We start from the raw sequence: 25,277 nt of genomic DNA on the forward strand, positions 1-25,277 counted from the left end.
GTTTTCAAACTACTAAAGAAAAATGATTTCAACATGAAATTTTATACCTTATCCAAATAGTTGTGAGAGTAAAATGAGGACACTCTGGACATAGAAAAGTCTCGAAAAATGTTTACCCTTATACAAAAATTTTCAGGAAACTCCTGGAGCATATCCTCCACCACAGTGAAAATTAACTTGGAAAAAGGAAGACATGGGTCATAGGAAACAAAAAACCCACTAGAGGTGAGAGAAAAGAATTCCCAGGCACTTAGTGAAGGGACATAATGGCAATCGTGTATCAGGCACAAAGGGGAACCAGTTGAGCAAAAGTGCTCCAGAGCCTTCAGGAGAAACTTGAAGAAGATGAAGCTGATGGTCTACGTGGGATGAAGGAACATATTAAGAGGTGATTAAGATAAATGTTTGGGTTCAGTTTCTGGTAAGCTACAGAAAACTCTGCAGAGGAGACAAGGTAATGATAGTTTTAGAGAAAACAGAGTTGCCCAGGAAAGCAACAGTAGTCCAGTTTACACATGACTGAGCTCTGGAAAACATAGTCAGACACAGCGACATAGCCATGCGATATTGATCTGGCCGTACTTGAAGGACGAGGCTGAGGCAGGCAGAGGATGGTGTTTAGGGGAGAAGCAGGAAGAAAAGGGAATAAGTTCTCATATTTAACAGTGGAAAAATCAACAGATAATACTTACGTCAGCCATGGTTCAGGCAGGAGAGTAAAGTCACTTGGTGTTACAGATGGAACTATTAGAAGAATTAGACTTTATGTCACTGGGAGAGGACCTGAAGAAGGGAAGTTCTGGAAGGGGGATTGGAGGGTTGGAGGGGCAGAGGAGTCACTAATATGTTTGGGAAGCCAAGTGTACCCCACCACCAGAGTGTGATGGCAAAGGGGGAATTTGTGGGTGGCTTCTGGAAATACACTGCCTCTGCAGCTGGTCATCTAGTAGTAGGACTAGGGGTTCTGGGTAAGCAGGGTCAGAATTCAGAAGAAAAGCAGGACGTAGAGTAGAGTGAGTTTCAAGCTCGTACCCACTGCATACCTTCTGTCCATCACTGGATCTTGCTGATAAAAGACCTCTGGGAAGTCGTGACCACTGTTTAATTTCTGTCCCCCAAATCCCATGTAAATTCCTCTTTTGTTGTTGAATCGCGAAATCAATTTTTGTGACCCCGTGGACTGCAGCCTGCCAGGCTCCTCTGTCCATGGGATTTCACAGGCAAGAACACTGGAACTGGTTGTCATTTCCTTCTCCAGGGGATCTTCCTGACCCAGGAATTGAACTAGAGTCTCCTGCATTGACTGGCAGATTCTTTATGACTGAGTTACCCTAGAAGCTCAAATTCCTCTTTAAGCCAGCTGCAATTCAGTATCATTGCATAGCAGAGGATTTGAGAAATACAGTTCCCAACTTAACGCAAGTGATAGCATAAACTACAACAATCCAGCTGTTGACAATCTGGCACCCACTACACATGTCTTTTGACCACATTTAACTTACAAATAAAGATAAACACAAATTTATGTTTCCACAGTATTTGGCACAGCTATCCACACAAAAACATATAGACCTGCTTCCCAAAAGAGGATACTCAAAGTCTCATGTGTCCCTTTATTCATCTTGGGGTGACAGTCATTCTTTTAGCTGAGTCATACTCACAATTCTGTACTCTGTAGCTTAAATACTGAGATATAAGGTTGCTGCTAAGTCGCTTCAGTTGTGTCTGACTGTGTGCGACCCCATAGACAGCAGCCCACCAGGCTTCCCCGTCCCTGGGATTCTCCAGGCAAGAACACTGGAGTGGGTTGCCATTTCCTTCTCCAATGCATGAAAGTGAAAAGTGAAAGTGAAGTCGCTCAGACCTCTCTGACTCTGGCAACCCCATGGACTGCAGCCTACCAGGCTGCTCTGTCCATGGGATTTTCTAGGCAAAAGTACTGGAGTGGGGTGCCATTGCCTTCTCCAGATATAAGGTTAGCTGCAATTTATACATTTTATGTTAAATAGTAGAGGAATGAAATTGAAAGTGAAAGTCACTCAGTCGTGTCTGACTCTTTGCAACCCTATGGACTGTCCATGGAATTCTCCAGGCCAGAATACTGGAGTGGGTAGCCTTTCCCTTCTCCAGGGGATCTTCTCAACCCAGGGATTGAACCCAGGTCTCCGACATTGCAGACGGATTCTTTACCAGCTGTAAATAGGAATAGGAGATGACAAAATATTGATATTTGACATTTATATCAAATCAAGAAAGAAGTACTTATTGCTGCAGTATGTTTCTGCAGCTAGTTATGTGATTGTAGTTGGTATTTATAACTTACTTTTTTCTAGGACTGAGGTAGACAGGACAGACTACTAAAGTGTTATATACGAGAAAAACCTTAGTTTTGGCTTATAGAAGTATAATCTGAGTCACCACAATAGTCACAGCCTCTTCTTTTATTTAAAATAATTTTTTAATTTTTTTTGGCTTTGCTGGGTCTTCATTGCTGCGAGGACTTCTCTAGTTGCAGTGCACACGGGCCTCTCATTGCGGTGGCTTCTCTTGTTGCAAAGTTTGGGCTCTAGGGCTTCAGTAGTTGCGGTTCTTTGGCTCTAGAGCACAGGATCAGTAGTTGTGGTCCAGGGTTTAGCTGCTCTGAGGCATGTGGATCTTCCTGGATCAGGGATAGAACCCGTGTCTTCTGTATTGGCAGGTGGATTCTTTACCACTGAGCCATCAGGGAAGCCCCAGCCTCTTATCCAACCAAGACTTGAGCCAGTTGAAAACCATAAAATGAAGAGAACTCCTTGAATGAAGAGAAGGTAAGGTCTCTTGAGGAAGGACTCTCACCATAGATCTTTTTCCCGGTCTTCCCCCACAGGACCTGGAGCCATTTACTCAGATGACTATGTTTTGGGGAAGGAGAAGTAACTAGACTTTGGTTAATTTTTTGACACCCAAAATGTCAAGAGAAGTGGCTTATGAAGACTGGGTAATTAATAGACTTTGGGTTTGGGTTCACCTCTCAATGGGCCTAGTGGATCCCATGATTCATGCCACGGTTATTTCCTCAGTTCTAGAGTGAACAATTGGAATAGACATAGTCGGCAGCTAGAACCCCTATGTTGAATTAGAACCCCTATGGTCTTCAACCTACATATATATATATTATATATATACAACATAAATATAAAATTATCTGGCGTGCTGCGATTCATGGGGTCGCAAAGAGTCAGACACGACTGAGTGACTGAACTGAACTGAATCATGTGTATAAGGTATGTATTATTAAGTTTTCTGTATTGTTCCAAAGTTAGAGCAGCTTATAAGGATGCAAATAATACTGAAAAATACAACACTAAAAATAGGTGCAAAAAACACAGCAAAGGGAAAATAAGAGTAGAAATATAAAATGGACCAAGAAATGAGACTAGTACATAAAGTGTCTGACCACAAATTTGCTCCTGAGAAGTAACAGAGCTCATTATAACCATAAGTTAAAGACAGGCCAAATGCTTAGGAGAGGCAAGTCTATTTGTGACATGGGTAGTGAAAAAAGTTCTAAGAAGCATATTTCCTGCTCTTAGGGATTACTTGTTCTATTGTTCATCTCAATTAGCATAACTAATTGCATGTCCACAAAGAGCAAAAAGAGACATTCTCTTCTATTAATGAAAACTGTCTCATTCTTAAAATAGCTGAGAATCTTTATCTCTTGTTATTAACCAAGTGTAGTAACACTTCCTTCCAGCAACCACATTCATACAAAAAAGAATGGAAATGACACTATTTTAGTTCAAAAGAGTTCAGAGTGCACAAGATTAAATAAAGGGAATAATTTTAAAACTTCAGGTCAAATCTCATGTTTTTTTCTTTATGAGCTGGTCTGAGTTAGACTTCCTTTGAAGAGAGCCTCCTGGATCTCTTCCATGAGGATGGAGAACAAAATGAGAAATGGGCCTTATCACATCAGTCTACAGAAGAGTTCTCAAGTGGCAGGACATAGTATTAATATTTGGAGGAGTCAAATATTTACACATTTTTCAAATGTTAAATAAGTGATTATGATGTGGCTTTTAAAAACAAATTAGCCTGGATAAGAACTGGTCAGTGACCTGGTTGAAGATCTTTTGTATTAATTAATTTAATTATCTCATACAAAATATAATAAATGAACATAGGCTATCACATGTAACTAGCAAAATGGACATTCAGCTTATATTTAACAGAAAAAAAAATACTATCAATATTAATACAATGGCAAAAATGCCATAATTTGTTCCAAAGTAAATAATGGATAAATTCTAGAGTGGAAGAGTAAGTATGACACCAACTAATTTCAACAATCAATAAGAAGATTGTGGGAAACTTTAACTCTGAGAATATGAATATCTGATAACAGAAAAGATAAGAAGACTCTAAATCAATTAGATGATGAAAATGAGAGTCAGAGCCAAAATCAACCAAATCTGTGAACATAAATACTTAGCAAAAATTTAGAAAATGTAAACTCTATTCTAATGTAGGCACATCATACAGTCATGAAACCACTAACATCTTACAGTTTTTAACATTGAAAAAAGTGTCTTAGAAAACTCCCAAATAAAAACTAAAAAGAATGGCATGAAGAAGAGCTTTTTACAAGTGTAACACAAAGAAATTATAAAGATAAGACTGACAAATTTTAAATAAAATTATTTTTAAAATTTAAGTAAAGAGACAAATGATAAACCTGGAAAAAGCATTTGCAACCCAAATAGCAAAAGATAATATATTTATATATATCTATAGTATATTGTACAAAATAAAATTAAGTGAGTAAGAGCAGAAAAAAAGGTAAATGATATCTTTGAAAAGTTGATAAAAAAGGAAATATAAATTGCCTAAGCATATTAAAGGTGCATAATTTCATTTAAAAGAAATAAAAATTTAAACCATTGATATATCATATTTTGCCTAGGAGTGCTAAAGGTCAAAACACATTGACTGGTTTATAGGGAGATGGGCACTTTCATACACTGTAATTGGATAGAATCTCTGTGGAAGGCATTCCCTCACACTCGGTTAACCTTCTCTATCACCAGTGAGTGGGATGATGTCAACCTCCTCAGTATGGTTCTCTGTAAACATACACCAGACACATGTCTGTTTATAAAGCGAGTTTAATGAAACCACCATCTAAACTCAGTTTAAAGAAAAAGTCCATTGAGTCTCTATGATGGAGAAACTCTGAGCACTGAGCCTCATCAACAACACTTTCACAGTTTAGAAATGAAAGGATGCAGAAATATGGGATTAAAGTTAATGATAGTTTAGGATCTGCTAGGGGTGTATTTTTTAGTAGCAAAAACATTCCTGGGTTCTTGAAATCAGGAAAAATATTCAGTGAATGGCAAAAAAGGAAAAAAAAAAAATTCTGCTTTATCAACAAACTAGTCCAAAGAGATTAAGTGTGAGATCCTAAGTACCCTAAGAACAAAGTGTGAAAGATTTTTGAAGTTCCTTGGTGTCCTTTAGAGACAGACCAGGAGAGAGCACAAGGAGAAAGGAATTAGGAATCTTCTTGGCTTCCAGGGTCCGTTCTTATCTTAACAGCATTAACCAATATTCAGCAGAAGTGATACTATTAACATTCTTTTTTATGTGTGAAATGGATTTAGGAGTTCACTAAGCTGAAAAGTATCTCTGGTTTTAAAAATGCCAACAGTGCAATCCAAGTGATTACAATTTTGGAAAGTAACCTTTGAAGACAGAAGATTGAAAGTGGTCTGTAAATTTAAGGATGACAGTGGCTAATTCTCATCTTTCTACAATGAAAACTCATCAACGATGAGTTTGTCCTCACGCTGTTGGACTCACTTCTTGACAGAAATAGAAAATTGACTGTAAATCAGAACATGGTAGGGGTAAAAGAGTTCGTGTTCTAATGTCCTAAAAGTACCGACAAGGAAAAGATCCAGAGATGTGTCTAAAACAACCCACATGGAGCTAGATCTACTTGGTCTTGTACTTACTTTTGTCTTTAAATATTTTAAAAGACACTGATGATCTCTAATCTTGAATGGATCCCAAGGCTATAAAGGCAGAGGGTTTATTTAGAGAGGAGTTTGTTGTGTCATGGATTGAATTTCTTTGCAAGTGCAATGAATTTGGTGTGTGTATTTGTGAGTCTGTGGAAGAAATGTTATTTATGATGCTTAGGGGGTAGTCACTGTAATATCATGCCAAATATCGGGCCACTCCCTAAACTGAAATGTTTCCAATTACTTCCAAATTCTGTGACAAAAATCAAAGGTTCTGAAAGCTAAGAAACAAATCCGCTCTAGCCATTATGTCCTTAACTCTGTTTGTGCCCTATGGGCCAATCTCAGGGGCTGAATTTTCTTATCTGGGAAATGGGACCAGGGACTTCAACTCAGATGACTTGGATGTTCTCAGATATACATAAAATGAATAACACTAAAATTCTTAGTCACATAAATGCTGCTATATAAATAGTAATGTCTATAAAAAGTTACGGATAGGTATTAACGGGACAATTAATAATTGTGCTATTTTAATAGCCTTATTGTTTTATATGATTGTTTCAAATCTCTAAACTTCTGAACATCTTAAACTGAAGGCATAGAGAAATTTAAATGGTACAAAATGCTAGCATAATAATATGGTACTTGTGGTCATATTTGCAAACATTCCTAAACCCCTGGTTAGCAGTATAAATTCTTATCTTTTGCCTAGGCAGTAAATTCATTCCTACAGTAATGACTTCAGAACCTAAGATTTCACCAGAATGAAATCTAATAGCATCAAGAGTATGTAGCACTTCGTTAAATAGAGTATTCCCTAAACTCAAGGCACCTAAAAGTTCAATTAAGGAGACTGCGAGGGTGGGGGAGGGAGGAGGATTATGAATAAGAAGTGTTTCAGTAAGAACTGAACTTCTCTTCGAAGAAGCAAGGCCCTAATTTCTAGAATACTGCAAGCAAGGGATCAAAGGTTTTTGGAAGTTTTTCTGGAGGAGACACAAAGTCAAGAAAGACTTCTAAGGATAAGCAAAGGATTGGAACACCCCTTTCCCTCCCTAAACCGAGGACGCGTTTTAGATTCAGCTGTACTAAGACGTCTTCCTATAAAACAAAGCCAAGACGTAAATGTAAGAGTATCAGAGGTGTGGCATCTTTCGGGCTGAGGCTCAGGTTTAAACTCCGCTTTAGAAACAGCAGTCCCGGCTCAGAGCTCGGAAAGGAAGGTCTAGGAGAAGCCATCAGTCAGGTCTTCCCGCAGGAAGGTCGGCGCTGAGGTTGGAACCGGCCCTGGAGCACCAGAGCAGACGCCCTGGGGGTGAGGACAGCTGGGCTGTAGGGCTGGCACAGTCTAGGGGTACGCGTCCATCTCAGCCACTCTTCAGTTTAGCTCCCTACTCCAGGAAAGCGCAGAGGGGTCTCGCCTGGGGGTAGGCTCTCTGGAGGCTGTAAGCGCTCTTTAGGACCTCAGGGAAACCCGAGAGATTCTGGCTTTAGGACCCAGGAACTCCAAGGCAGCCCTGACTTAGTTGCCTTGGACCACAGCACCACCTACTTATAGAAGCATCCCAAGCCTGGGCCCTGCTGCATCTCCATCGGAAAGTGCGCTCGCCATCCCTTCGCCCTCCCAGGAGCGTTCTGTCTCCCACAGCTTGAAAGAGAGAAACCTTAGCTGAAAAGTGGCTGTGGAGAGAGCTCTGGAAACCGCACAATTGGATACGGATCCAGAGAGTGAGAGCGGGCGTGCCCCTCGCCTGAGGATCGCACTCACCGGCCGGGACGCAGCATCCCAGAGGCTGCGGTCCCGCCCGCCCAGCCGCGCTCCTGCTAGGCGCGGTCAGTCCGGAGGAACCTCCGCGCGCTTCGAACCCACCGCGGCCGCCCGTACCCCAGAGCTGCCACGCGCTCCCTGCGGGCCTCGGCAAACTTTTCCCCAGCCCACGTGCTAGCGAGGTGTCTCGCTTAGCGATCCCGGGATGGAGCGCCGCGCCTAGGCACGCCGCGCAGCCTGAGACGTGAGTGCTCACGGTAGGCGACCCGCGCCCGCCACCGTGGCCACAGCGCCTGGGTACCCCACTGCTGGGCCAGAGGACCTAAGAGCGAGCCTTTAACTTGCACCCTCGGGGACCGTGGAGGTCTTTTCTTTTCCCGAAGCGCCCGCGCAACGTCCCTTCCCCGGGGTCGGAGCCTGTAAGTCCGCAGAGGTTGCTAATTCACTGATTGTAATCACCTTGCTCTCCAAGTTGCCTGCAGCTGTGCGCTCCGGGTTAAGCCGCTCCGCGGCTCGCGCCAGGCAGTGAGTTCGCTTTCCCCCTCCCTTCCCTTCTTAAATTGGGACGCGTGAAAAGGCAGCTGCCTCCCTGGGCCTCTCTCCACCCGGCTTTTCCTCCTCGTCTCTCAGGTTCAAGGCGGAGAGATGCCGAACTGACCCGCGCGGCCCCCCTGGCTAGTGGAGGCTCCCCCCTCGGCGTCTTCCCCAGCAGCGCGGTCTGCGCCGGCTCCTCGGATGAGCCCTCCAGTTTCCCTACTTTGAGAGGCGTCTCTCCCCAGCCCGACCGCCCAGATGCAGTTTCGTCTTTTCTCCTTTGCCCTCATCATCCTGAACTGTATGGATTACAGCCACTGCCAAGGCAATCGATGGAGACGCAGCAAGAGAGGTGGGTTCTACTCTGCCGGAGCCGCGTGGGGTCCGGGGCGCCGGCGGGGGGACTCGGCCCCCGGCTCAGGTGGGCAGGGCCGTGCCCTCCACCCGGCCTTTGGGCTCCTCACTTTCCGGGCCCCGGGGCGCTGCCGAGAGCTCGGTCTTTTCTGTTCTTAGGAGGCGCGGCGAGCCGGGTGAGCCCGGCTTCCTGCGGGCGCTCAGGGCTGAGAGGTGCGGTCCGCACCCACGTTAGCTGTCGAGCTTCTACTTCTGAACTCTTCTCTATAGGTCTCTCTCTCTCTCTTTTTTTTTAAATCTGGCATCCTTTTTTTTCCTTGTTATTTTTTGTCTTTTTCTCTTTTTAGTCCTCTCAACTATCTCCCCTGCTCTCATTTTTCTCTACCTTCGCCACCCACGTGCGCCCCGAACACTGTCCCCAGATGGTTTTCGACCGGCCTACCTACAACTGTGTGTATGTGTATCTGTGCTGTGTCTGTGTCTGCGCGCGCGCGTGTGGGCCAGAAAGCCCGAGCGAGAGGGCTGGGGAGGGGTACCAAGTCGTTGTGGAGGATCTGCATTTCCAGGAAAAGAGCAATACTGTCTTCCTCTGGACCTTAAGACGAGGTGGAAGGACTCACTGAACTTGGTACACTGAACAGCAGCTCGTGCGCAGGTTGTTTTGGGGGGAACGCTCGCTGGCAGAATGATACTTTGGGGACAGGCCCGAGTTTGCCCTCTGCGTTTACTTCCCTCACAAGCAGCTATTTCTGAGGTTCCTGGCCTCGGTGACACTCACTTGTGGCTTTTTAGCCGCCCCTCCCTCTCCATCACATATGTGCGCTGCCGGAAGGCCAGTGGAAACCTCCAGAACGGTTTCAGAGAGCTAGCTGCGCCCGTGTTTGAGTCCTGCTGCGGCTGCAGCTAATCTAACTTCATTTTAGGGGAAGGGCCGCTAAACACAATGAAATCTCCTGAAGGATTTAAATACAAACCACAACACTCCCACCGCCAACACACAGGCTCACCTTGCACTACTGCCTCGCGGAAGGTGGACAGCAGCTCCCCAGAGTTTATCCATCTTGGTCCAGCAATTTGGACTTCTGCGCAGTTAGAATTTGTCCTGAGGTTGACAGATTTGGATTTTTCTGGGATGTGAACGTCTCGCTCGACCTGTGATGTGGGTTGTTTCTGACTCGTTTTATGGAATCTCCAGTCCTGCATCCAGATTTTGGAGAGAGCTTTTTGCGCCTTTATTTTTTCAAAGCTTTTTAGGACGTCGTTAAGCTGTTCTCACCTAAACGCGGGGCTGAAGGTTGGCCGGCCTGAGGGCAGAGCCCAGGACAGCTGGTCGTGTGCGATTTCCGCCACCTCCGCTTTGCAATTGACACCATGGAGCTGTGCTTTAAAAGGACACCCCTTTCTCCAACCCCCGGTTCTCTTACTCTCGGTCTCTCATTTCTGACATTTCGAAAATGCTTATCTTCACAAGTTTTTCTGAATAAATACATTAGGGAGGAATTTCTTCCCAGAGGCTGTGAAAGTTTAATATTGTTATGTCTTGCAAAAGTCCCTTTCCATCTCCTTCACCTCCCTTTTCCTTTCTCCACCCCAGTATTTTCTTACCAGGTATCACTTGGTAGAGCTGGCAGGTTTTGATTACACTGTGGTCAAAGTGTTTGGAGAGGTTCCCCCCACCCTCCTCCTTATAAACAGAGGTTACAGTCTATTTGATTGAAAAGACTAACATTCAACATACAGAAAGAGCTAAAACCCCTTGCCAAATTCTTGTTTATTAAATGACTTGCTAATTCAGCGATGTCTTTCTGATCCACACTGCTTGTTGCATTGTGGTTGAATGGGGAGGAATCGAGCTTGTTGCTCTAGTAGAACTTAACATATAGATGCTCTTTGGTGGAGCATGGCTTTACAGCACCCCTGCGGCCAGAAGCGATACTGCATGCTTTTATTTGCAGTGCCATCTCCAAAGTTCTGCCTATGCCTCCTTAAGGGTCTGATGCAAAACCTATTTGTTTCAAAGCTGCTTTAGCAAAATCTCAAGGCAATTACTGCTACATCCCCAAGTGCTGACCTTCAGAAACCCGATTCTAAAGTGTGCAGCTTTTGCCACTGTAGTAACTTGTGCCAGACAAACCTTTCAATTTAATAAATTTCAAATGCTTTCAAACTACATATAAACTAGTAAGGTTGTAAAGGAAAAAAAAATCAAAGTGTGTGTGTTTCCCTTAACAGATGTCCCTTCCCAAACCTCAAGCTGCTGGCTAAAATAACTTCGGTCCTTAAAAGTGACCACACTATCTGTGCCAACAAAAGGCATACTGTGTTTTTAATTAAAAGTGGAACTACTTAAAGGGCTGGCTAGTCAGTGTAGGGTGATAGTAGCTTTTCTGCTTTGCAAGAAAGCTTAAGGATTGCATTGTGAGAGTATTGAAATGAATAGAGATCTAACTCAGGTTGTGTGAATTGTCCCTCTTCACAGGCTTAAGCTGGTTTTAATTGATCTCATGTCTGCTGATTGATCATACACCAATTGTTGCGCATACCAAACAATTGGCTTCCCAAAGGAGATTGATTTAAATTAGTTCCTTGGTGAATGCTTGAGTACTAGCCAAATCATGTCAGTAGTGACAGTTGACATGCTAGAGCCTATTGTGGTACCAACATTTCCCCTTTTCCCTTTGTTTTGGATGGTGGCAGCTAAGTATTACTTTCTAGGAAGAAAAGTGATTAGTACCGTAAAAAAAAGGTGCTCTGGCTTAGAAGACCAGTTATTTTCTTGACTTTGTGCTGTGATGTCGGCAGCAGTGATATCAGGATTGGTTAGGCTAATGCCTGGGATCTGATTCTTTTCCTTTTTTTCATATTCCATCTGCAAATAATCAAACCTTCACTGTGGAGCATTCTCAGAACTCCTTTGGCATTATGTTTAGTCTGCTCTATGATCTCAGATGCTCTATAATATCATTTTCTTAATGAAATAAAATTCTTGGCAGAGATCAGATAATTTAGTCAGTTAAAATCAATTGCATCCAGTTTAGAATAGAGAGCAAATATATCATTTAACTCTATGCTTTATTTCAAAATATGGCCAGAGGATTAGAGACTAGAATATCAGATAAAACTTAAGGGGAGACCATCATAAACAACACTAGCCACCAACGAGTCTTTTGTCTGCTTATTTAGAAAACAAAACCAGACAATAAAAATGCATTTGATAGTGACTGCTGGGGCCTAGCAGCAATATATTCGAAAGTAAGGCACAAACACAATAGCGTGGATGGATTTCTTATAGAGGGGAGACACATGCCAGTGTTTTGAAAAGCTGATTGACAACTCATGTTTTGTCTACGTGGTAACAGTCATAACTCATTGGCCCCCTCACTCTCCAGTCCCTTTTGAAAATATAGTCATTATTAGCTACTGTTAACCCCTATAACCTGAATCTGTCTTGGGCCTCTTATGATTTATTTGCATGGTAAACTGGGTTATTCAATTTGTTTTATTTGGGGGGTTGGTTGTAAGTCACATTTCAGGCTGAATTACTGAAAGGTGGATAGATATCATGACTTTATTATGGTATTCCTAGGACTTCTTGAGTTTAGTATGTAGTGATTTCGTTTTATATATCTTTTGTCCCAGTGATTTTTACCGGTCACAGATTTACCAGGGATTTATGAAGACTGCTTCATGAAACTCTTAAAAGCAGCAAGGCTCCCAGACATGTAATTGTGTTTCTGGTGGTCTGATGGTAGGGGGCGCGATATGACAAGTGTTTCCTGCTATAGGCTTTTCCCTACTGAAGCTTCAGCTTCTCCCTCCATAACTGCGCATTTTCCTATGATTAGACTTGGCTTCTTCCATGAAACAAATGTTTATCACAAATAGTGTGGTATGTTTCTGGCAACTTTGGTTAAAAAACAAAAAGACTCATGCTTTCTCTTAAAACTTGTAGCGCTGAATTAATTTGTATTTTTAAAAATTGAATGAAAAGATGTGGAGATATTTGCAAGTTTCACAAGTACTTTTAATGATAGCTTATTTCTCACAGTATTCTTTGAAAATAAAAATGGCACATGGAACATATTAACCTACTCTTAAAAGCTTCAAAATACATTTTGTATGCTTACTTTTCTAAGTTCCAGAGTGTTTCAGAAAAGCTCGGTGTGATGTTTAACTTTGTAGCATAAATACATTCTTTCTTTTCTTCTGTTGTTAATGGGCTTTTCTTTCAACATAATTCTGAGTTTTTCTGGCTAGTATCTTACCAATGCACAGAGGTTAGAAAGTTGCCATGTCCCAACCAACATCTTACTCTGCTCCTGAAATTTGGAAGTGATTAAGAATAGGTGACATTTCGTCAGGCCTCCACTTAATTCTGGCTTTGTTAACTGTTTATAAATTCAGCCTGGGTAGAATCCAATGTTTGCAGAAATCACAAGTTGGAAATGACACTTCTAATTTCTTAATGAACAGCCGCCTCTTGATGTATTCGGAGACTAACTGGCCAGTTTATAGATTGTCCCGGCCACTTTTTATTCCTTTTCTCCCAACTGACTGCCGTTTGAACCATTTTTTTTTTTTCTGGAAATAAGCACTCTTACACCTCGCAAGTTCAGGAAATAGATGACTGACAAATCATTTGACATAATACTTCAGAACCACCCTGCTAAAAGGAGGTAGTAAGCTCAAAATATTCTTTTTTCAAAATGTTGTGATGTTCGTTCCCCTCCCCCTCCATAATCTGCCACAGTCAAGGGTTGACCATTAGATAAAGAGTGTTGCATGTCATATTGGTAAGTTTTCACATTTTGAGCTGGAATGCATATGGAAGGCACTAATTAATAAAGTACATAAATAATATATAATCATATATGATAGGGAAGGCATATCTATTACATGCTTATATGCGTGTGTATATGTAGGTGTGTGTGGAGTGGGGACAGTATGACCATGGATGGTGGGCTTTTTGCAACTAAAAAGGGCTTTTGCTCATCTTTCGCGTTTTTCATCTTGTTCTCAGGAGCAGGACAGGGGTCCCGAGGAAAGCTGTAGGTGAGGGGTTGAGGACTAGGAGAGGGAATGGGTAAGGGCACCGTGTTCTTACTCTTTCCAAGGCCCATCCCTCCCTTGTCTTTCTCGCCTCTAGGACCTTTCTGTATGAGTAGCCCTCTTTTCAAGCATGCTGCTATCCCTCTTGCCCTGAAATTTCCTTCTTTCTCATATTTCTTTCCAGTCTTTTGCTTCACTTCAGCCCTTCTCTTGTCTTGCCTTATGATCTTCTTTCATTCACTCACTCTGCAATCTGTCACAACCTGGCTTCTACCTCTGTTTTATGGGAAGGATTTTCTTAGTGGTCATCCATGCTCAATACTCACCTCAATGCCAACCCCGCCTATGTCGTTCCGGTCCTCCCATCACTAGGATGATCACTCCTTTCCAAGGTTGTTTTTTTCTTAGTGACACGGCACTCAGTTTTGCCTCCCATATTCTGTGCATTTTCCTTCTTTGGTGTCCTTATTCACAGTTGGAATATGCGGGTATTTCCTTACTTTTCTTCTTTCCCTTGGAGGATTTTATCCATCCCTGTATGCTCAACTGCTTTTTCCATGTAAAGTCCTTTAGCTCTATCCCCCATATTTTTGAGCTTCAGGTTATATTACTTTCTGATTTCCCAGCTACTGCCACATGGATAGATACTTCACACACCCTCATATGTGGATAGATTCCATTCCATGCACACTAAACTTGACAACACATTCTATGCGCTCTCCCAAATATGTTCCTCTGCTTGTGTTCCCTTTTCCTGTTCATGGGTTTCTGTGTGTTGAGGCTGGAAGCCTCACTACAGTCTTTGGCTTGCCTGTTGTCTCTATTATTGGTTTGTTCAGTCTTGGTAGGAGGCATCAGAAATGTTGCTTGTATCTACCCCACACTTTCCATCCCCAAAGGTATTTCCTAGATCAGATTCTCACTCACTCCTCATCTCTCATCATCCACTTCCTCCTCACTCCATCCTTTACAATGCTGCCACACTGAATTCTTCTCAATGTGATCCACAGATCTGAGCATGTTACTTCTTTGCTAATAAACCTCAAACCTCCCAGGTCTCCATATTGACCTAAGAATAAGTCCCAGCTTCTTTCACTTTACATTCAAGGGCGCTCCACCATCTGATCACAGCCTTTTTCTAATCTTCCACCGCCATGAAAGTACTGTACGCTCAAGCTATACTAAATTATTTCATTTTCAACCATACCATTGTGTGTTCATGCTTTTGTGTTGTTGAGCATGCGGTGGTGCCCAGCTAAATAAAATGTCACTGCCTCTGTGAAGCCTTCCTGGAATTTTCCCTAAAAGCTTGCTTAGCTTTTCATGCTACTCCTATAGGACTCTCATTTTACCTTTATTCTGATTATTTTGCCGTATGTGCCATCTTTTCTATATATTGAGCTCCTCTAGGGCAGAACATTCATCTTCAGTTCAGTTCAATCATTCAGTCATGTCCGACTCTTTGCCACCCCATGAATCGCAGCACGCCCAGGCCTCCCTGTCCATCACCAACTCCCGGAGTTCACTCAAACTCACATCCATCGAGTTGGTGATGCCATCCAGTCATCTCATCCTCTGTTGTCCCCTTCTCCTCCTGCCCCCAATCCCTCCCAGCATCAGTCTTTTCCAATGAGTCAACTCTTCACATGAGGTGATTTTGGAGCCCAAAAAAATAAAGTCTGACACTGTTCCCACTGTTTTCCCATCTATTTGCCATGAAGTGATGGGACCAGATGCCATGATCTTAGTTTTCTGAATGTTGAGCTTTAAGCCAACTTTTTCACTCTCCTCTTTCACTTTCATCAAGAGGCTCTTTAGTTCCTCTTCACTTTCTGCCATAAGGGTGGTGTCATACTTCTCAAACCAGGCCAAATAGAGTGCTTCCTCCACAAGTTGTGCCTGAACAAAAAAGTCATTGAGACTTTGTTGTTTGCTCTTAAAATAATGCTAAAGACTTAATGAGAAATGTTTTTCTTTTTTGGGGGGTCAGCTTTCACCTTTTTATTTTGTCTTGGGTATAGCTGATTAACAGTGTTGTGATAGTTTCCGGTGAACAGTGAAGGGACTCAGCCGTACATATTCACATGTCCATTCTCCCCCAACTCCCCACCATCCAGGCTGCCACATGACATTGAGCAGAGTTCCCTGTGCTTTACAGTAGGTCCTTGTTGGTTATCCATTGAAAGTATAGCAGTGTGTACCTGTCCATCCCAGACTCCCTAACTGTCCCTTCCCCCAAGAAACTGTACCTTCGTTCTCTAAGTCTGTGAATCTTTTTGTTTTATAAGTTAATTTGTGTCATTTCTTCTTAGATTCCACATATCAGGGGTTTCATGCAATGTATCTCCTTCTCTGTCTGACTTTTTCACTCAGTATGACAATCTCTAGGTCGGTCCATGTTGCTGCAAACAGCATTAGAAATGATTTTTCTTTTAAATTCAAAGTTCTTTGCACATAGTTGAAGTTTGAATGAATAATTAGATAATAGATATAATTTCATTATTTACTGTTCTTTAGAGTTTAAAGATAAGCGATGCTGACATATGAAAGCGTCCCCAGTCTAGCCTTATTCTGAAGCCTCTGATGGTCCTCAGCATTTCACAGAATACACGAGTGCCCTTGTGTGTTCTCCTATAACTGTTTATTATGTGGATGATAGAGGATGAGTTGGGGCAGGGGAGGGGAAACTGGGAGTAACCTGTATCTAAAGGTACTTCTAGAAAAACAAACAAAAAATAAAAACAAATAAAAAAATTAGAAATAAATAAAAATACTTCTAAGGAAAGGGCCAAAAGGGATTTTCATTTCCAAACTCTTGGTCTGTATGAATAATTATTTAGACCAAAAAGAAAGTAGTTTTTATCTTCTTAAAAGGCAATCATATTAATAGCATAAATTAGTGCAGGCAGACATTCAATCTTATATTTATGACTTTAGAGTAATATAGCTATGTAGACATACCTATGAGAGACAGATGTGTGTGTGTGCATGTGTGTGCGTGTGTGTATTACAACAAGTTTTGGTGTAGCTGTGAACAGACTACACAGTTTTTGTCCAGTGCCTACCAGGAGAACACAGACATTTTGCTGCCGTTTGAAGGAAGTGAGACTGGCTTGACTGATGAAGAAGCTGAGGTGCTTACTGAAATGTGTTATTTAAAAAACCAATAGTTAAGTGGAAGAGAGCTAGAACTAGAACCCAGCCCTCCTGAACTCATTGACTTTTCCTGAACAAAGTACACTTTAAACATAAGCATTCATTTTAAAAAAAGAAATCACCTTTGAAGTCATTCAGATATTCTTTGGACCCAGAGTCTCACTGAGCCTCTAAACTTGCCGCAACTCAATAATGCTAACATAACTGGCATTAAGGAACTTTAGGCTGAGGGGTGAAATAACTGAGGTTTAGGACCATAACAGACCCTGATGCTGGGAAAGATTGAAAGCAGGAGGAGAAGGGGACAACAGAGGATGAGAGGGTTGGATGGCATCACCTATTCAATGGACATGAGTTTGAGCAAGCTCCAGGAGATAGTGAAGGTCAGGGAGGCCTGGTGTGCTGCAGTCCATGGGGTCAGAAAGAGTCGGAAATGACTGAACTGACTGACTGAAGATTATAGTGTGATCTGGTAAAAGCTTGCATGCTTGTGTTGCTAATTTTTTAAATCCTCATTCTTGAATATGAATTATAGGAACTTTAATTTCGGGTACTCTAGTAGCCAGAACCGGAGAAGGCAATGGCACCTCACTCTAGTACTCTTGCATGGAAAATCCCGTGGGCGGAGGAGCCTGGTAGGCTGCAGTCCATGGGGTCACTAACAGTTGGACACAACTGAGCAACTTCACTTTCACTTTTCACTGTCATGCATTGGAGAAGGAAATGGCAACCCACTCTAGTGTTCTTGCCTGGAGAATCCCAGGGACGGGGGAGCCTGGTGGGCTGCTGTCTATGGGGTTGCACAGAGTCGGACACGACTGAAGCGACTTAGCAGCAGCAGCAGTAGCCAGAACAATTATGTATGTGTCTCTGAGGGTGTGCTTGTGCATTTGTATGTAAATATGTGTGTTGTAGGTGTGTGTGTATGTGTATATATATAATATATACATATACTTTACATATACACATTTATATCATGAAACCATCATATGATCAGAATAGCCAATCAAGGTTAGAGGAAAGCTAGTAAGTATTATTTTTACTCTTAAGAAACTATAATTTAGGTAGTTCTTCACCTTATCTAGTCATTTTGGGGAAAACCTTTACAATTAAAGCCATTTGATTTTTTCATTACCTGCTGAAAGATACTAAAAGCACTTATAAAACAACTGGCTCTGCACATTTCTTTTGAGGAAAGCTTCTTGGGGTCCAGAGATGGGGCCAGGGATTTTGTGAGTCTCCAAATATTTTCTTTCTTTTTTTTTTTTTGAGTGTAAAGAGAGATTCTAGAGCTTTCACTGCAGCCTTAAAGTGGCCATGGTTATCTTTCCTTAAAGAAGTTAAGAAGCATTGGTTAAAGAGATAGAAGTAGACTGTATTAATGAGCATGATGCCCGTTGGCTGCTTCAGATTCACATAGACATTTGTTTCCTAAAAGTTTATTTTCAGTGTGTGGGTTTCCAGCCATTTGCCATGTGTGTACTTCCTAATATGAGGACACATTGGAAACACTATCTCAAGACTTATTGCAGTAAGTAATTACTTGGCTAATAATCCCTTTCTCAAAGGCAATAGTTGTTATATTGTCTCTATTCCCTAAAAAGTTTATAAAAGTACAAAATAAACAAAATAAGGGGGCTCTGTTAAAACTTCTCGTATGGTCTAATTTTTATCTCGTTAACTAAACAGTAATATAAAGTTTTAGAAATCAGTGTTGCAATTTTCCAGCTGACGATGTGCAGTGCTGGCATTGATGGGATTTGTATGTATCACGCTGCCAGTTCACAGACCGGTCAGAACCAGGCAGAGCACTCTTGACTTCTGACCAAGCATGCTTTTACTAGATTTTTGCTGCTGGGTCACCCCACTTAGAATTTTCCTACTCTGATGGCCTTGGTCTCTTAACCTATCTATGGATTCAGCGATCCAACCAGCCACCAGCTTTTAAAATAGACCGATAGAGGGCGCACTTTGCATTCTTTTCCTCGTGCTTTGTTCTAGGTTTTGTGCTTGCCTTGCTCTCTCTGTCCAGTAGGTTCAGGTGGCAAACCTGTTCTACAATTTCCAGTAAGACTGATGCTGTGAATAACTTGACTTCCTCATGGAGAGGAAGGGAAAAAGAATCATAAAGAGAGCTTTCAGTTTTACTGAAATGTCTGGTTTTGGTCCCTAGACTCCTTATGACAAGACCTTCTCACCAAAAGGCAAACTTAACCAACCTCACAATTTTAATGACTGTGAGGCAGATATTAAGCCTAGATAGAGATTGTGTTAACTTGGAAGTGCATTACAGCTTTTGTAACTACTTTGGAAAACATTAGTTTTTATTTTTTTAAAAAGAAGGTTTACCATAATCTACAAGCCTAAAAGTGTAAGCAGCTGGTAAAATTTGGAGTTGACCAAATGACTTCAAGTTAATACTTCTCAACTGTTTGTCAAATTCTGTAGTCTTTATGTAGAGACCCATTTCATTCAACAGATCTCTCACGTTGTAACCCTTTGAAAATGGTAAAAATTGTCTGACCTTCTCTTGAAAATCCAAAGTTTAATTTTTTTTCAGTTCTCTTTCTCCTTCATGTAATAGTCTGATAGAGAACTTAATTCTGTCCCCTTGTTGCTGATCACCTTCCATTTGTATTTTTTCTTTTTGTAATCTGTTTCATTTTGTAATGCCTTTTTCTTGTAGCCAAAAGCTAGCTTTTGAAATTCCTTGGCAGTCCAGTTGTTAGGGCTAGGAGACTAATTTGAAAAACCAAATGTTGTTTGATAGTGGACAGCGGTGGTTCCCAGAATCGTGATTAGTGGGTTGAGGTTAGTTTGGCTGCGGAGCGTGGGCAGCTATTCACACCACTCCCGGTGGTCAGTAAGTCATGTAGTGACTGATGTGATTCTTGACCGAATCTGTCAATGATGAAAGATTTCTCTGTCCCCTCTTTAAATAATACTATCCTGAAAATTGATCTAGGGCTGGGCAATTGTCCCTTGAAAATTGATTGTTTAAAGTTATGAATTTTGTGCGATTTAATTGTTCTTATGTAGAAGTGAAAGTAACTAGTTCTTCGCAGCTGCTGTGGGTGATCTCAGTGTGATTTTGACTCAAAAGTGACTCAATGTAAATAACTGTTCTAAAGACTTTGGCAAGCTTGGAGTCGTCATCTTTTTTGTTGTTGTTGTTGAATTCTGAGGGAGTTCTGAAGAAATGGGAGAGCCTGGACCTAGAGAGAGGAGGAAAGAGCAGAAATAGGATCAGTTCTTTCCAGGACTTGGGGCGTGTCATGTAGAGGCTATACCAGAGCCTTCCTGCAAAGTGTGTTTCAATCCATTACCACTCTGTCAAATGTAATTTAAATAAAAGGATGTGATTCATTCTTTTGGGACTCAGGCAAAATGAAGGAGGCTCACAGGGAGGAAGAGTATGGGTTATATTTAAGAAACTATCCATTCATGTAAAAGACCCCTTCTTGATGCCCTGAATCATTGGAAATGGCCCTTCTCCAACAGTAGAGCATATCTTTTAAGGGTGTTGTCAAAACAGAGGCTGTACTGAGCATAGAGAAATGTTGGAGGGCCACTCACACTGTAAGAGCCATGATGAGCACACTTGTAATGCATGTGATGTCTAAGAGGTGTGTAAATAGAAATTTGTGCTGGCAATTATTTGGATTCAAATTATTATAAGACCTAACTCTGTCCTTCCTAAATAGAGGACACTAAACAAAATTCTTTAGATTCTGCATCTCATTCCTCTGAGTTATGATTCTAAGTTTCAATGATAAATATCATCCATGTTGAAGTTTAATCTGAATTCTCAAAAAGCAAAAGATATTTCTCAATTGGTACGTGACCATGATGTCAGTTTCGAGAACATTTCATTGTAAGACAGTCAGATTTCAATGCAGCTATAACCAGCATGGGTTTTACCATACCAATACTTTGCTTTCTTTAATGGGGTGACTAGACTGGAAGATAAAGAAGCATTTGACAAAAAATTTATTAATCATACTACTTTGCACTTATGAAAGCATACTAGGCTTAAAAATTCTTTTGGAACACAGAAATGCATGCATATTATGCAATATTAAGATTATGTTACTTGAATTACATTTGACAGAGTGGTGAGTAATGGACTGATACACACTCTGTTACAATAAAGGACCTCTCTTCAGTCTTGTTTGGAACAATATTTTCTTAATGATTTGGTTGAATAGAGATGACATGTCAACCACAGTTTTGCATAATATGAAGTTGAAGAGGACATTAAATGTTGGTTGGTTACAAAAAGATCCTGATGGCTGGGAATAATAGCAGGAGGAACTTAGGAATAAAATCTTTTTTAAAAAGTTAGTGAATTTGACTCCATCAGGTCTCAGTTGTGGTACTCGAGATCTTCAGCTTTTAGCTGTGGCATGCAGGATCTCAACTTAGGTTCAGCAGGTGGGATCTAGTTCTCTGAGAAGGGGATCAAATCTGGGCCCCCTGCATTGGGAACGCAGAGTCTTAGCCACTGGACCACCAAGGGAGTCCCTGAATGAAATCTTAACAAGAAAAATACAGAGTTTAGATCTTAAGTTGAAGAAATCGACTATGGAAGAAAAGGATGTGGGAGAGAAGGGGTTATCGTTCATTTTTGACTGATCCTGAGGTGACAGTGGCGTATAGTAATGATGTAGTTGCAAAAACGAGTTGGTTGCACTAAGAGAAATGTTTACCTACATTAAAGAACGAGGTAGGTGAAGGTCCTCAGCGCACACCAGTGTCCTCTAGATGTCACTACTTTCAGAGTTGGCAGCACACGTTATAATACTGCATTGATTTCCTAGGGCTCCTGTAGCAAAGTACCACAAACTAGGTAACTTAAAAAGCAAAAATTAATTTTCTTACAGTTCTAGAAGCTAGAAGCACGGTATTAAGGTGTCAGCAGGTCTATGCCCACTTTGAGACAACAGAGGAGGACACTTCCTTGCCTCTTCTGGCTTCTAGGAGCCTTAGATATTCCTTAGTTTGCGGCGGCCTAACTCTAATCACTTCCTTCATCTTCACAAGGCTGTCATCCCTCTGTGTTTGGTTTCTCGTCTCGTCTTACAACAATACCATTTATGTTGGAGGATACCCCATATTCTCTTAATTACAGCCGCAAAGATAATATTTCAAAATAAACTCACATTCACGGGTACTGAGGTATATGGCTTCAGCATATATTTTAGCGAGTACCACACAACCAATAGGTCCTAAACTGTGTCAGACCTTTTAGGTTCTTTAAATCCTCATTTTCAAAACTCTGAAATAAGTATTATTAATTATACCATAACAAGAGTATTAAAAGATAAAGTATTGGCAATAGAGGTATAATATTAATAACTAGAGTTGAGACCACTGTATGTAGACTGTGTACTACATGTAAAGCGTGATATTAATGACACCTCTGGACTTGTGCACACAGTGGCCCTGGGCGTGGGGATGCTTTAGACATGGTTTATAAGTGTATAGGTTTTGAAATGGGACCCGCAAATTCCTTTTTGCCGCTAAAATTCCATGAAATTGCATAAATCCATCTGAGTGCGTTGATTTACATTTTCAAATAAATACATGAATCAAATTGACTTCTTGTTCAGCTAAAACTGAGAAAGAACGTGAAAGGTCGCTCAGTTGTGTCTGAGTCTTTGTGACCCCTTGGACTGTAGCCCACCAGGCTCCTCCATCCATGGGATTCTCCAGGCAAGAATACTGGAGTGGGTTGTCATTTCCTTCTCCATGGGGTCTTCCTGACCGAAGGATTGAACCCAGGTCTCCTGCATTGCACAGAGATGCTTTTCCCTCTGAGCCACCAGGGAAGCCAAAAAAACCCTGAGAATTCTCTTCAACTGCCTTCTTTTTGAAATTTACAGAACTCCAGGAGCTGTTAGCCTCCTTTATGAAGTAATGTTTTCAATTACTCAAATATCAACATGGTCAACATGCTTCTGGTATTAGAGGTATCTTAAATTAGTTCCCTCTGATTTTGAGTAGTATCTAGGAGTACTTGAGTACTAGGAGTACTAGGAGTACTTTGAGTAGGAGCTTCCCAGGTGGTGCTAGTGGTAAAGAACCTGCCTGCCAGTGCAGGAGACACAAGACATGAGGGTTCAGTCCCTGGGTCGGGAAGATTCCCTGGAACAGGAAGTGGCAACCACTCCAGTATTCTTGGCTGAGAAGTCCCGTGGATCGAGGAGCCTGGTAGGTTACAGTCCATGGAGCTGCAAAGAGTGGAACATGACTAAGCAACTGAGCACACACACGGGAGCTGGATCTGTTCATACTTGTGTGCTCTAGATAAAGGGCTAGGAGGAACATACTTAAATGTTCTCACATTTTGAATGTGATAAGTTTTAAACATACACAAAAGCAGAGAGGGTGGCATAATGACTGCCTGTCACCCAGGTTGAACAAACATTGAGATTTCATCACACTGGTTTCATCTATTCTTCATATCCTTAAGTTTTTATTGCTATGTTATAAAGCAAATCTTAGATATTACACCGTTTTACCTTATTTCTGTATGCATTTCTTACAAATACGAACATTTTCTTAGCAAACCATGATGTTATTAACGTACTTGACTAAATTTCTTATTCCTTGGTAACACCTCATAATCAGAATGTCATCAAGCTTCATCAGTTGCCCTGGCAATGTCTTTATACAGCTGATATGCATGAATCGGCATTGACATAACACCCACTCACTGTACTTGGTATGTTCCTCAAGTTCCTTTGATTCTAGAGCAGTACTTTCTTCCCACTTAGTTTTCCATATCACTGACTTACCAAAAAGATCAGGTCTGTTTTCTACAGAACATCTGACATTTCAAATTTTTCCTTTCGCTCCCTTGTGGGGGTAATTTGACATCCTCTATCTGCCATGTTTTTGTAATCTAGAAGTTCTCCTTGAAGGTTTAATTACAGTCAGGCTCAACTCTTTTGACTAGAATGCTTACAGCTGCTGCTGTGGACCTCATATTATAATATGTCAGAAGCACACAACATCCCATGCTTAGTGATGCTAAGGTTAACCAGTAGCTTCATGTGGTAACAGCCCGATTCTTCCATACTGAGGTTACTATTAACTTTTCATGTAATAGTTTCTCCCATTGATCTTTGTGTGAATTATCAATTACTTTAGGGGTTGTAAAATGGCTTTTTTGTTTGTTTTCTACTTTTATTCCTTCCACAATTATCGCGTGAAATTCAATAGAAAGAACTGTTCCTTTTCAACCATAGTTATTTTGTTAACTATGAAACAGTTCTTAGAGCAGGCAGTACTTAATTCTTCCTCTTTAATTGCAGAGTAATGTTCAGAGTAAGGAGTCGATGCCTGTTTGACTGGCCAGTGGGTCAGCTTTGATTTGTGTCGAGCCATGGCCTGTCGGATGGGGGAGGTGAAGTCTTCCAGTAGTTTCTGCTTACTTGAAACATTAGGGCTGGATGACATTAAAAAAAAAAAAAAAAAGCACCTCTTTTTTGGCTTCTGCTAACAGAAATGAAATGCAAGCCTTCTGCAAACCTGAATTCTATTAGACATCTCCTGATAATGTTCTCTGTTAACAGCTTTCAGAGAAGGTAGTGAGTGAACATACAGTAGCATCAGCCTAGTGTAATCTGACACTCATTGGGTAGAAAAACAGTACTTTGTGCTACTTAAACACTCGCTGGAAGGCTTAGGGAGGGGAGGAAGGAAAGTATTTGAGGAGATCAACTGGATATTGTAGAATAGAAGTAATGTCACCTGAGAAGGATTAAAGTTTGCTCAAAGGTTGCCCTGAATGGCTGCATGCCGCTTAGAATGGGCGCCCCACGCCCATCGGCGGCTGAGTTTTAGCTGTGCAGTCTTTAACTTGAAGGTATGTGAAGGAAGGATCTAGAGATTGTCTTCAGCACTTAAGTGGCAGTAAAAGTTGTAGGAAAACAATTCCTCCTACTTATTAGCTGCAGCTATTTCTCGATAATTACAGAAGTCTTTCCTTTATCCATTTAAAAACCTACCTCGTTGCTACGAATTAAGTTACCATTGGTATCATTTTTGTATTACCTGTTGAAAAATACTATAGTATCTACATTTCCTAATTTTATTTAGTGAAATTGAAGATTTACTCCCACAAATGTCTATTGGGAAGAGTAGATACGAGCATGCTAAAAAGTTTTTTGAATATAAATATAAACACATTTAGAGCATGGCTAGCAAGACAACTTGGTAGGTATGTGGTTTTCTTAGAAGTAAAGTGCCTTCACAGTGTTAAGAGAACAGAAAGTGTTATGAGCTGAAGAAACTGGTTATATTGACAGTCAGGGAAACAGAACTGGCAAGGTGCTTCACTTCAATCTGTGTAAAGCAGGAAAAAATGAGCTATATCCACTAATTAGGGCCAGTAGTTC

The 25,277-nt window shown here is 41.4% G+C and overlaps 1 protein-coding gene across 4 annotated transcripts in view; it reads left to right on the forward strand.

Moving 5' to 3' along the window:
* The first annotated feature begins 6,911 nt into the window (after positions 1 to 6,911).
* The window catches only part of RSPO2 (R-spondin 2), a 172,433-nt gene continuing 154,067 nt past the window's right edge, over positions 6,912 to 25,277 (forward strand). Inside the window, exons 1-2 of one of the 4 annotated variants that reach the window (XM_010863461.1) lie at positions 6,912 to 7,138; positions 8,410 to 8,665. In XM_010863461.1, the coding sequence (XP_010861763.1) occupies positions 8,572 to 8,665 (94 nt within the window). In that variant the 5' untranslated portion in view covers positions 6,912 to 7,138; positions 8,410 to 8,571. Of the gene's footprint in view, positions 7,139 to 7,583; positions 8,037 to 8,138; positions 8,199 to 8,409; positions 8,666 to 25,277 lie in introns of those variants that run through there. The other 3 variants (XM_010863463.1, XM_010863460.1, XM_010863462.1) reach the window with 3 other exon arrangements.

The sequence above is a fragment of the Bison bison genome, unplaced genomic scaffold (assembly GCF_000754665.1).
Source record: "Bison bison bison isolate TAMUID 2011002044 unplaced genomic scaffold, Bison_UMD1.0 scf7180017864491, whole genome shotgun sequence".
NCBI classification, from domain to species: Eukaryota; Metazoa; Chordata; class Mammalia; order Artiodactyla; family Bovidae; genus Bison; species Bison bison.